The sequence below is a fragment of the Mytilus galloprovincialis genome, chromosome 8, assembly GCF_965363235.1.
Source record: "Mytilus galloprovincialis chromosome 8, xbMytGall1.hap1.1, whole genome shotgun sequence".
Taxonomy (NCBI): Eukaryota; Metazoa; Mollusca; class Bivalvia; order Mytilida; family Mytilidae; genus Mytilus; species Mytilus galloprovincialis.
This window is the reverse complement of record NC_134845.1, coordinates 25,407,354-25,420,336: the sequence shown is the minus strand read 5'-3', so window position 1 is coordinate 25,420,336 and position 12,983 is coordinate 25,407,354. Positions and strand designations below refer to the sequence as shown.

The 12,983-nt window shown below is 33.4% G+C and overlaps 2 protein-coding genes across 3 annotated transcripts; both read right to left on the bottom strand.

Moving 5' to 3' along the window:
* Positions 1-2,180: 2,180 nt before the first annotated feature.
* LOC143043199 (uncharacterized) lies at positions 2,181-6,089 on the bottom strand. Of its 2 annotated transcripts, none has more exons than XR_012968251.1 (3): positions 5,192-5,253; positions 4,328-4,399; positions 2,181-2,669 (listed from the first exon to the last, which is right to left on the bottom strand). XR_012968251.1 is itself a non-coding variant. In XM_076215612.1 (3 exons), exons 1-3 carry the CDS (start codon positions 6,045-6,047, stop codon positions 2,197-2,199), a joined length of 747 nt encoding a protein of 248 aa, XP_076071727.1. In that variant the 5' UTR covers positions 6,048-6,089; the 3' UTR covers positions 2,181-2,196. The 2 variants fall into 2 exon arrangements, 1 of the variants encoding a protein (XP_076071727.1); XM_076215612.1 differs by lacking the exon at positions 5,192-5,253 and adding an exon at positions 5,846-6,089.
* A 1,910-nt stretch (positions 6,090-7,999) lies between these two features.
* On the bottom strand, positions 8,000-10,293 carry LOC143043198 (uncharacterized). The gene is made up of 3 exons (XM_076215611.1): positions 9,397-10,293; positions 8,678-9,010; positions 8,000-8,323 (listed from the first exon to the last, which is right to left on the bottom strand). The coding sequence occupies exons 2-3, from the start codon at positions 8,960-8,962 to the stop codon at positions 8,030-8,032; spliced, it is 579 nt and encodes a 192-aa protein (XP_076071726.1). The 5' UTR covers positions 8,963-9,010; positions 9,397-10,293; the 3' UTR covers positions 8,000-8,029.
* Positions 10,294-12,983: the final 2,690 nt, after the last annotated feature.

Here is a 12,983-nt window from a genome sequence, read left to right as displayed (position 1 = left end):
GGTCATTATTATAAATCAGCTGTTTTCATAACTTTGAATTTTTGAAATACTAAGGCTTTTCTGCCTCAGTAATAGAATACCTTAGCTGTATTTAGAAAAACAGTAATTGTTGATCCCTAATGCTCTTCAACTTTGGCGTTTGTTTTTTAATAATTTTTTTATTTGAGTTTCACGGCAGAGTCTGCTGTAGACGAAACGCGCTTTTGGTGCAAATACAAAATTTCAATACTGTTATCAATGTTGAGTTTATAAATAACCACTTGGTCGATGCCATTGCTGGTGGAGTTTGTATTCCCCGATGGTATCACCAGCCTAAAAGTCTGCACTTCTGTGTTGACATAAATTATCATTGCTATGGCCATAAGTTATATGCAATGTTTTCAAAACTTTGATTTCTTTAAATACGAAGTCTTTTCTACCTAAGGAATAGATTACAGTAGCTGCACTTGGTAAAACTTTTAGGAATAGTTGGTCTAGATGCTCTACAACTTCGTACTTTATTTGGCATTTTATTTTACTTTTTTTTTTATTCGAGCGTCACTGACGAGTCTTTTTTTTAGACGAAACGCGCGTCTGGCGCAAATAAAAAATGTCAATCCTGGTATCTAAGATGAGTTTTTGATAACCACTGGGTCGATGCCACTGCTGGTGGAGTTTTTATTCCCCGGCGGTATCACCAGCCCAGTAGTCTGCACTTCTGTGTTGATATGAATTATCATTGATATGGTCATAATTTTAAATTAACTGTTTTCAAAACTTTTACTTTTTGAAATACAAAGGATTTTCTACCTCAGGAATAGATTACTTTGGCTGTTTTTGGAAAAACTTTTAGGACTTTTTTGTCCTCAATGCTCTTCAACTTTATTTGTTTTTTTTAAACTTTTTTTAAATGGGCTTTTTAATTCATTGGATCGATACAACGCAGAACAACAATAAACAAAACCGCAAACCTTATACATCCTTACAGCAAAATAGACACTATTGAGAGGTCATGAAGTTACTACCATCTGTTATTCGTGAATGAAACAGGCTTTCACAAGATGTTAGATGTAATCCATCAAAATTTGCACTTAAAATTATATAAATCGAGATACTAAGAAAGTCTCTACATATTATGATACTGGTTGTAGAAAAGGCCAAATACTTTACGCCAGACCCCGGTTGAACTGCTGTGGTTTAAATGAACAACTTTTCCAGAAAAATATTGTTCTTTCCAGCCTCTGTAAATGTGGGCAAGTTGAGAGCAGCAAACACTATCTGCTAGAAAATTCATAATTATAGACTCATCAGGACACAAACCATTTCTACACTACCAATATATAATGTACAAACATTAGTATCAGGTAGTAAACTCATCAGTGATGAGGAAAAAGAAAATATTTTTAAAGTTGTACAAAGATTTATTTTAGAAACAGGGAGATTTGGTCCATAACAATTATCTTTATGACGATGTCGATTAAGATGTTGAAACTTTGATTTAATGTTACCTTATTTTTGAAACATTTACATATTTCTCATATTAATGAACCATAATTATAAAAAAAAATGAGTTGATCACATATTTCGATCAAACTGACTTCTGAGTAACAGGCAAAACACAGAATAAACATGTTAAATGTGAATTGAAAATTTGATTATACGAGTTTCTTATACTATGATCCTAATTTTTCTCATTTTTTTAAAGGGAGTTTTTCTTGTTTCCGAATCCCTGTATCTATATTGTATAATTATATTTCATGCACTTTTTGAATAAAATATTGTTTAAACTAAGTTACCGAAACCCAGTTGAAAGCAAATAACAAGTAATAAAAAAGCATGGATCCAAGACTGAAGTATCAATCAGTACACATCCAACAACTTTTTTCAGGTTCTGGTGGATGTCTGTTGCAATTTTAAATGTTTGAAAGTAACTTACATATGCATACCTACCTTTTGGATCCATTTAAATTTATTTTTGTCCAGAGCATGCATGAAATATATGCCACTGGAAGTTGAGTAAATAACAATCAATCATTTATCCCTCATTGTCACGTTGCTTCAGACAGTTATCGTTCAATACTAAATTTGAAAATTTGAAAATGCACGCCGTCCTTTTCAGTTAATAATTATCGCGATTATTTCTGGCTCTTATAGTTGTATAATCTATATATAAATAAGAGATATACAAACTTATTGAAACATGAGATTGCAAGACTTTTATTTTGAACAAACCACACACGAAAATGAGTCTCCATTTGTATACGGAGGACACTGAAGCGATCCACATGCTGCTACTACATTGACCACACGTTTCCCGCCATCATTTCTACTTCCCCCTACCGGTACACTTTGATGATTTATATCAACACATATATACATTGATCCGGAAGTAGATGAATGGTGACTGGATCCCAAGTATCCATGGTATTCAATTTTCCATCCAGTCTGACACGTGTCTTTTCCTGGAATCATGATGGTAGTGGACGTACGCTGGCTTCTACAAACGGCGCATGGTAGTTCGTTGTTGATAGGGTTAGGATGTTGTCCCCAGAAGTTTGTACCATATTCTGCTCCATACATTCTGCCATAATCATACCCTCCTGTTGTCTCTCTTAGCTTAGGGTCAGTCGGCAAGCACACGAACTCAGGTGATGCTCCAGTCTCATTGTAATGTCCTCCTCCAACAAAACCTACATGATTAGACAATAGGTTTTTATATACTTGTATATTAAATTACATACCAATAGTAATAATGATGATAACTAATTGACAGAAGTTTCCCAGATTCGAAAACACAGTTGCAGCTAAATATCTTTTTATTAACTCGAATGGGGTATTTTTCATTTGAAATGCTGTTGAGCTTCTCTGGGTATATAATCATTTCAAAATGTGCACATAAATTTAATGGTATTATATTAAAACAATCCGACTAGAGATCTGTAAAATGAAAATAATGTTATAATAATTATCAAAGGTACCAGGATTATAATTTAGTACGCTAGACGCGCGTTTCGTCTACATAAGACTCATCAGTGACGCTCATATCAAATATTTATAAAGCCAAACAAGTACAAAGTTGAAGATCAAAAATTCCAAAAAGATGTGCCAAATACGGCTAAGGTAATCTATGCCTGGGATAAGAAAATCCTTAGTTTTTCAAAAAATTCAAAGTTTTGTAAACAAGAAAATTATAAAAATGACCACATTATTGATATTCATGTCAACACCGAATGTTGATTACTGGGCTGGTGATACCCTCGGGGACCAAACGTCCACCAGCAGTGGCATCGACCCAGTGGTTTAAATAGTTATCAAAGGTACCAGGATTATAATTAAGTACGCCAGAAACGCGTTTCGTCTACATAAGACTCATCAGTGACGCTCATTTCAATATATTTATAAAGCCAAACAAGTACAATATTGAAGAGCATTAAGGATCCAAAATTCCAAAAAGTTGTGTCAAATACGGCTAAGGTAATATATGCCTCGGATAAGAAAATCCTTAGTTTTTCGAAAAATTCAAAGTATGGTAAACAAGAAAATTATAGAAATGACCATAGTATTGGTATCAATGTCAACACCGAAGTGTTGATTACTGGGCTGGTGATATCCTCGGGGACCAAACGTCCACCAGCAGTGGCATCGACCCAGTGGTTTAAATAGTTATCAAAGGTACCAGGATTATAATTTAGTACACCGGACGCGCGTTTCGTCTACATAAGACTCATCAGTGACGCTCATATCAAAATATTTATAAAGCCAGACAAGAACAAAGTTGAAGAGCATTGAGGATCCAAAATTCCAAAAAGTTGTGCCAATTACGACTAAGGCAATCTATGCCTGGGATAAGAAAATCCTTAGTTTTTCGAAAAATTCAAAGTTTTGTAAACAGGAAAATTATAAAATTGACCATATTATTTATCAACACCATTGACTACTGGGCTGGTGATACCCTCGGGGACGAAACGTCCATAAGATGCTCGACACAAAGGGTTTTTAAAACTTTTAAGGCATAATTATGTATCAGCAAACTTAAATATGGCAACGTATGTTATATTTTACCAAAAAAAGGAATATGATATTTTCTTTTTAAAATTGCACTATAAACATGCAAAACTGTTAAAATTTCAGTTTTGATTAGAAATTTAATTGCCAAAAAGATATTCGTCCAATCACTTTTATAATGGATACTGTTTCGGAAACAATTAAACATAATAAATGATTGAAAGAGCAACAAACGAGTAGACGGGATCAGTCATAATGGCTTATAAATCCTCCTTGGTTGTTTTATGCGGGAAGTTTCAGTTTGACAGACCTGTAATGATAGCCGTTATGATTATGAAAATACCTGGGTAAACAAGTTCTGTATCTTTCGACTGACAATCACTTCGTCCCCAATGAACGAAAGTTGAGCCAATTGCTGAAATACAGTACAGTAATGCAACGTTTAAATTATTTCATTATACTGCTCCTAACATAAGCAAACTGTTGCTGAAATATATATATATATATCGTAAGACTTACCGTCACAGATACTAACAAAAAACTATATGAAATCAATAAGGATCGCGTCAGAAGCAGCAAGCTTAGATACATTAACAGCTTCTCTGCCTCAATATGCATTATATATATAAGCTTAATGTAGTGGGTTTAAACAGGGTTGAGAGCGCCCATCCCCATCAAAATCATATATACAGTAGCTTGTGTTATTACTATAGTTTGACAAAAGATAATCTATAAGATATGTTCTCTAGTGACTATTGATGCAATTTAATTTGTCTTGTATAATCTGTTTATTTTTAATGACTACCACTGAAGTGGTACACAGCTTGTAGACTTCTGGTTTAAGACATAAACATTAAGTACAAATATATGTTACTAAACTATTTTCTAAGACAGTGATGTAATAAGAAACAATGCAGTAAATTTGAAATGATATTTCCGTTGGTTTTAATTAAGAAGTAGACATATATGGTATGGGTAACAATACTGCGTACTTACAATTCTGTAGAACAGACAATTTTGGTATTAAATTAAAGTCCCGGTTGGTCTTAATTAACAAGTAGACATATATGGTATGGGTAACAATACTGCGTACTTATAATCCTCTAGAACAAAAATATGGTATCGGTAACAATATACTGCGTACTTACAATCCTGTAGAACAAACAGTTTTGACGTTAAATAACTGGTAACAATACTGCGTACTTACAATCCTGTAGAACAGACAGTTTTGACGTTAAATTACTGGTAACAATACTGCGTACTTACAATCCTGTAGAACAGACGGTTTTGACGTTAAATTAAAGTCTCGGTTGGACTTAATTAGCAAGTAGACATATATGGTATGTGTAACAATATTGCGTACTTACAATCCTCTAGAACAAACATATGGTATGGGTAACAATACTACGTACTTACAATCCTGTAGAACAGACAGGTTTTACGTTAAATTACTGGTAACAATACTGGTAACTTACAATCCTTTAGAACAGACAGTGTTGACGTTAAATTACTGGTAACAATACTGCGTACTTACAATCCTGTAGAACAGACAGTTTTGACGTTAAATTACTGGTAACAATACTGCGTACTTACAATCCTGTAGAACAGACGGTTTTGACGTTAAATTAAAGTCTCGGTTGGACTTAATTAGCAAGTAGACATATATGGTATGTGTAACAATACTGCGTACTTACAATCCTCTAGAACAAACATATGGTATGGGTAACAATACTGCGTACTTACAATCCTGTAGAACAGACAGGTTTTACGTTAAATTACTGGTAACAATACTGGTAACTTACAATCCTTTAGAACAGACAGTGTTGATGCTAAATTACTGGTAACAATACTGCGTACTTACAATCCTGTAGAACAGACAGTATTGAAGTTAGATTACTGATAGTATCTGACTGTTGTTTAATCGTCTCTGCCTGTTGGTGAACTAGAGTCTCAAGAATACCAAGACGTTGTGCAAGAACATCTGGTTCATCTATCAAAAGTCGTTTTTCACTTAAAGAAGCATTTAAGAAACTATAAATTGTCAACAACAATAATATAGTCATATCTGTTCTATATGTAGGGTTCCAAATCGAAAATCATTCTGTTATCTAACTATCAATGTTTTGACTTACTTTGATATGAACTCCCTTATACGTACACATATTTCACATGTAAACTGAATGACCGAATTACAAGTTGTGTATTTAACACTCCACTCTCTTATATTCAGTAGATCTGATAGTCGTTTGCTTATAACGTAGCAAACATAACGAGCATATTCAGAACGAGAAGAAATTAAACAATAAAGCTATTTAAATTAAGTACTGCAAAGTGATCATCAATAACAGGAAAGGAGTATGAGCAATTTTTCTCAATTTGTATATTACTCCAGTGCCATTTTCAAAACGTATTTAAATCTTTGCTTAAAATCGTACTACCACAGTTCAAACTGTTTATTTTAAGAACTACAGTATTTTGGCTTAATTCAACATCAAATTACAAACCATTGATGAATGCCTACTAATGAAATGTTTAGAGATTTGTGCACAATTGAAGTATGTATCCTAAAAATGCAAAAAGCACATCGTTAACCAAAGCCAAAATTATTTCAGATTTTAAGATATTTCGGATACAAAATAAAATCATATCGGTAAGGGGTGTTTTCTATGCAAGATTTGACAAAAGCTGCCTTCAAAAGCAGCATGTAGCACTGACAAAATTTTTGATAAAATGAAAAAAAAAATTACACAGTATATTCATATTTATCAAGTAAATCTTATCCTTAATGTCTAGTATGATTTGTTAGTTGTGTGGGAAACAATAAGTTGAAATTCGCTTTACTCCTTTAATCTTCCACTAGAGAAATGTTCCATGCAAGTGGGGACAGAAAACTTACCTTTGAACCTCTTACAGATTTGTAGGAAGATTATTTTATCGACAGAAAGTGTGGTACTTTCAAATCATGGGGCATCATACGACCAAATGTGCCTGCATCTTTATACATCTCCAACAGCCAAACCTATGTCCATCAGCAAAGGTCCTGCTATCGGGCGAGCTTTATAAACGTAAGGCATAGTATTACCAATGTTATATCAACTGATCGGGCGGAGCTTACGTTTTAATTTGCATAAGGACAGTCTATTTGAAGATGTGTGTGATTAGGATGATTGCCGTTATAATTATTACTGATTTCTAATCTCCTATCAGTATCATCAAAGGAATTTACAAAAGAATTACTGGACACTTCATTGATGAATTTATCCTAAAACACCTATATATAGATGGACTGGTTTATTATGAGCGAACTAGGTAAACTCCGCCCAGTCAAGTGAAATAAATCGAGTTATCCTCTCCAATCACAGGGAATCTTATTCAATGCAAACACTCTGACCAAAAGTGGCTAGATATGTATACATCTTCTACAACTAAACTTATTTCCATCAGCAAAGGTCCTGCTATTGGGCGAGTTTTATCAACGTAACGTCGTACTCTCCAATCACAGTGGAATCTTATTCAATGAAAACACTCTGACCAAAAGTGGCTGCATATATATACATCTTCTACAGCTAATTATAGGTCCATTAGCAAAGATGCTGCTATTTGGCGAGTTTTATCGACGTAAGGCGTCGTACTCTCGATTCACAGGGAATCTTATTCAATGTAAACACTCTGACCAAAAGTGGCTGGATATATATATGTTAGCGGCAATAAGTGAAATTAGGCATTAAGCTTAAATCCTAGGCAATAAGCTAACGCCTAGGCATTAAGTCTAATGCCTAAATGATGTTAGGCATTAGTCTTAAATCCTAGGATTTAAGCTTAAATCCTAAAAAATGTGTCCAGGCATTAAGCTTAATGCCTAAAGTATAAATGCGAGTAAATAAAAGACATTTATTCAATTAAATAAAAACTATACATTTGTTACATAATAAAATTACGAGAACTGAAGTTTAAAATGTCATCTACTGGAAATAAAATATGTTTTTATATTAAAACTCATCAAATATTACTTATAAAACATGAAAACTTGATACATGTGTTAAAATCATTTGTTATCACAAGTTGTTGAACTGTGGCACCGACTATTGCACTTTCTCCCGTTTTTCTTGCATTTGCACCGGTTACTTAAACATTTAGTTTTACAAGAACATTTGAAAAATCCTTGACCTCCGGATAATGACTGATGGGTTGCTGCCTCACGTACACTTAAAGTTGTTTCACAATTAATTTCCTCTTCCAGAATTAAATTTTGTTTACATATTCCCATCTCATTTGTTCCAAATGTTCCTAGAAGTTGTCCAAATCTTGTAGCCACAACAGCATTTCCCTTATCATTGACCTGAAAAAATACAGATAAAATTCTTTTGCAGGCAGTTTGATTATTTTCATTAAAATATCGATAAAGAATTATATCTGACAGTAGAATTAATTAGGTATTTGCATTTTGCGAATTATGAAATGAATTCGTGTTGCATATGGTGATTTTCAACTGTCTTTGTGGCATTAATCCGCATCTGATTTTCGTCAGGTGCAGATTCTGGATTTTTCATAAAGTGGGGGAGGGGCCTGGTCCCATAACCCCCTTCCTACATTAATATAAACATATTTACATGTACTGGTTTTCTTTCTGTTTAGTATTTAATAAACATGACATATTAAATGATGCAGTCAAACTTTTGATTAAATATCTTACCTCAATGACTCGGCCGAGTAAATTTCTACTGTCACCCTTCCCTCTATCAAACATAGGTATTGGTACGGCAACTGGTTGCCCAACTTCTGCCGTCCCTAGTTCCTTTTTGCTCCTGGCTATCATAGTGTTTGCCTGCTTCAGTTGACTGTCCATGGCTCCAGAACGATGTCGAACTCTGTTGGTATCAATTTTACAATTTGGACATACCACCTTTGAACCGTATCCCTCTTCACTTACAGTAGTACCACATATAACATGAATGTGTTTGTCACATTTAATACACATATGAGCTCCAGATGTATCCTTTTCACATACATAGCACTGTAAGACATCCTGAAAAATAGTTTCCATAAATAATAAGGTAAAAAAAAAATCATTTGGTGTGGTCATACATCAGTTTTTAAAATTACAGTTTTGTGGTAATAAAGTGTTTTTGTTCAAAATGACCAAACACTCAATTTAAAAATACGAAGATATGGTATGCTTGTCAATAGGACAACTGTCCGCCAGAGACAGAATAGTATATAAGATAAGACCTATAGGTAACCATATGGCCTTCAACAAAAACTCATAGTAAGCAGACTCTTTTTTTCTTAAGCTCCGAATATCATTCCTGTGGTTTATCTGTTATATATTACATGGAAGTACTTTAGTTCAAGCTCCCGCCAGGATTAAAGAGTCGTTTTTTTTAAATATTTTTGAGACTATTTTCAACTTACCTTTTGCGTTTCATCAGTGATTGGAGTAGAAGGTTCCACATTTGGTTCTGCAATAGATTCTGGTATATCAGAGGCATCGACAATGTTTTCTGTTTTATTTTCAGTTATTTTCAGTTACAGGTTGATCATTTACAGACTCTGTCTGGAGCTTAAGTAAGTCCTCTTCCTTTTCTAAGGTCATCAATATTTCTTTCGGAATTTTGGTTTCTGATGTTAATCCAATTGTTGCACATTTACCAAATAAGGCTTCACAGGGGGACCGTCCAATGCCTTTGTTTAGAGCTGAATTCTTTTCAATTAGATTAAAAGCCACCTCTGATGCACATTTTGAGGTAAGGGCTTTAATGTTACAAAATTTTGTAAGGTGGTCTTGAATTACCATAATAAATTTATAGTTTCCATCTGGGTTTGATTGAAAATCCATCAAATCAACTTGTCCTCTACTGTTAAAGTCTTAAGATAAAATGGGTTTCACTACTACTCCTTTCCCTATATGTTTTTTTTCATATTGCAATTTTCACAAAGTGACAGAAATAATTCAATTGCATCACGTGAAATGTTAGCATATCCATTATTTAGTTGTTTTATCATGCGATATCTGCCGCCATGACCTGTTTCTTTATGTGCCTTTTCCAAAATACCATAGAGTTCCTCTAGGAAGACATAAATTTTGAAATTTCCCTCGTCATTCTCGCTGACTTTAGTTATCAACCTCTCAAAACCACCAATGTTAAAAATGTCATACCTTCTTAAATTGTAGTAATCTTTTGTCAATTTCTTTTCTGATGATTCCAAAAGTTTAATCTTTGCCAAAAGATCATGGTACTTTACTCTAGGGTATATGCTCCTTGTTTTCCCCGATTCGAATTTAGACCTCAAAGATTCAAGGAATTTTTCCTCAATAGACATTGTGTCACTTGGTGCGAATAATCCAGATAAAGAAGTGACAAAGACAAGATGGCCTGAGGGCATTTAAGAAATATTTTAACAAAGAAAATTTACTTATCCAATAAAATGGTATGAGCAAAAAATCATATCTTAAGTCTCGGTTATTGTATAGAAAGGTATATACTATGAAAATTAGAGCGAGGGGCTTTGCCCCAAGCTCTTATTTTCATAGTATATACCTTTCTATACAATATCCAATTTAGCACATATTTACAATTTGAGTAATCCTGTAATTAGTCTATTGATATGTTTTGGCTGACTGGATGTAGCTCATTTACGTAGTTTTGTAAATCTACTCACTATAATATCATTGTAAAAATGGGATTTCAAAAGGCCCTTGACTTTAGAATGTAAAGAAGGTAGCTGCTGGTGTAAGTATGTTTATTGATATGAACGAAGCGTTGTTTAACTATACTAGTACATGTACTTATTTACGTGGTAAGATGACAAAATGAATTGACCAAGAGCAGACAAGTCTTAAATTGCAGTGAAAGCTTTACATTCTTGAAAACATTTTTTTAATTTCACATAAAACCTAAAACTAGCTTTTGAATGAGTACAAGCAGTTGGATCCCCTCCCACATCTTTGGTTGAAACACCTTTTAAAAATGGCTGGATCTGCGCCTGGTATGTACCCATAGGTAGTCTAGTAGATAGTTTATATGCATGAAATATTTGTCACTGGACATTAGGCAACCAATTATCGACCAATTTATGACTAAATATATCAAATTGCTTTATTAATAATTTCCCTTCAAAAGATTCATGGTTGACTCTTTTTGTGTACAAAGTAATTGCATGGAAGATAAAGGATTACAAATTTTAGATTGAGTTGTACTTTAATCAAGGTATAAAGCACCATTATTGTTACTCTTTATTTAAATGAAAGAAACTTTTTTAATTGTCAAAACAAAATTTAGATCAAAAGATTGATTAGTAGGATGTTAAAAATCTGTTTGAAAACTAATTACAAACTATTTAGTTAAATTTGGAACACATCATTTATTTCAAAATAGCCAGTAGCAATTTTTGTTCTAATATCTTGATTACAATACAATGAAATCTCACCCTTGTGGTCATTCATGTGTAGTTACTTAGTACACGGAAAAAGTATGTACTATGAAAATTAGAAGGCAAATTCAAGCAATTTGATTGGACGAGAAGTTGTAAGTATGTGCTAATTTTGTCTACTTTTGACCAGTTCAAACCAGCTTGACCAGTGAAGTGTAAACATTTTCAAATAATTATTATAAGGATTTATTTATATAGAATCTCCCCTTTTTTATGGGATACAATCACTTTTTTAAATCTTTTTTATTTTTTATACTTCCACAAAAAAGTATGAGTTAATTCTGTTTTAAATAAGAAAAGTACTAAAATTTGAAGATTTGTCAGATAAACGTATATTAATATTAGGAATATAATTAAGAAAATACTTTATTTCAAGAAAAATCACTAAACATGCTAAAAACACCTAAATTCTAAAATTTCACTTATTGCCTAAAATCATGTTCGGCAATAGGATGAATAATCATCACCAAATTTCAGGTAATAAGCTTAATGCCTGGAAATTTCAGGCAATAACTTAATGCCTAGGCGTTAGCTTATTGCCTAGGATTTAAGCTTAATGCCTAATTTCACTTATTGCCGCTAACATATACATCTGCTACAGCTAAACTTATGTCCATCAGCAAAGGTCCTGCTATTGAGCGAGTTTTATCAACGTCAGGCGTCGTACTCTCCAATCACAGTGGAATCTTATTCAATGAAAACACTCTGACCAAAAGTGGCTGGATATATATACATCTGCTACAGCTAAACTTATGTCCATCAGCAAAGGTCCTGCTATTGTGCGAGTTAAAGTGGCTGAATACATCTTCTACAGCTAAACTAATGTCTGTTGGCAAAGGTCCTTCTGTTGAGAAAGTTTTATCAACATAGAACGTGGTACTCGACAATCATGGGACATCTCATTCAATGTTAACACTCTGACTAAATATGTCTGAATATTTATACATCTTCTACAGCTAAAGTTATGTCTGTTGGCAAAGGTCCTTCTTTTGGGAAAGTTTTATCAAAATAGAACGTTGTATTCGACAATCACAGGGAATCTTATTCAATGTTAACACTCTGACTAAATATTTCTGGATATTTATATATCTTCCACAGCTAAACTTATGTCCATCAGGAAAGGTTCTGCTGTTGGGAGAATTTTGTCGGGAGAGAATCATATGGCTTATATTCGATGTAAGCAGGCCGTACAGTTGGGTATAATTGCCTACATCATTCATCTCATTTGAACTGTGATAGTTGTCTCATTGGAAATTATACCAAATCTCCCTATTCTTATATGATCTTATATTAATTTTTATTGTAGTATTTATTAAAAGAATACTGAATAGCTATCAACAAACAATGCATGCAATTGTTTTTTAATTGTTGTTTATTTGTTGTTGTTTTTTCTTTGTTTCTATTTTATGTTATTTCAGGTATTGGTTGACTTGTTCTCGAGTATGCATGCATATACTTTAACTCGAACTTGGATTACAATAGTTCTGTAACATTGCTGATCGGATCGGGGTCAACAGCGTAAGATTAAGCTACTTAGTAGTTTAAATCTAATTAGTAAGGATCGAATA

Coding starts and splice junctions, on each gene's coding strand:
- LOC143043199 (XM_076215612.1), bottom strand. CDS start 6,047: ATGACTATATTATTGTTGTTGACAATTTATAGTTTCTTAAATGCTTCT. Junction 4,400..5,845: donor ACTGTCTGTTCTACAGGATT/GTAAGTACGCAG, acceptor ACTGTATTTCAG/CAATTGGCTCAACTTTCGTT. Junction 2,670..4,327: donor TACAGAACTTGTTTACCCAG/GTATTTTCATAA, acceptor CTAATCATGTAG/GTTTTGTTGGAGGAGGACAT.
- LOC143043198 (XM_076215611.1), bottom strand. CDS start 8,962: ATGTGTATTAAATGTGACAAACACATTCATGTTATATGTGGTACTACT. Junction 8,324..8,677: donor TACTCGGCCGAGTCATTGAG/GTAAGATATTTA, acceptor GTATTTTTTCAG/GTCAATGATAAGGGAAATGC.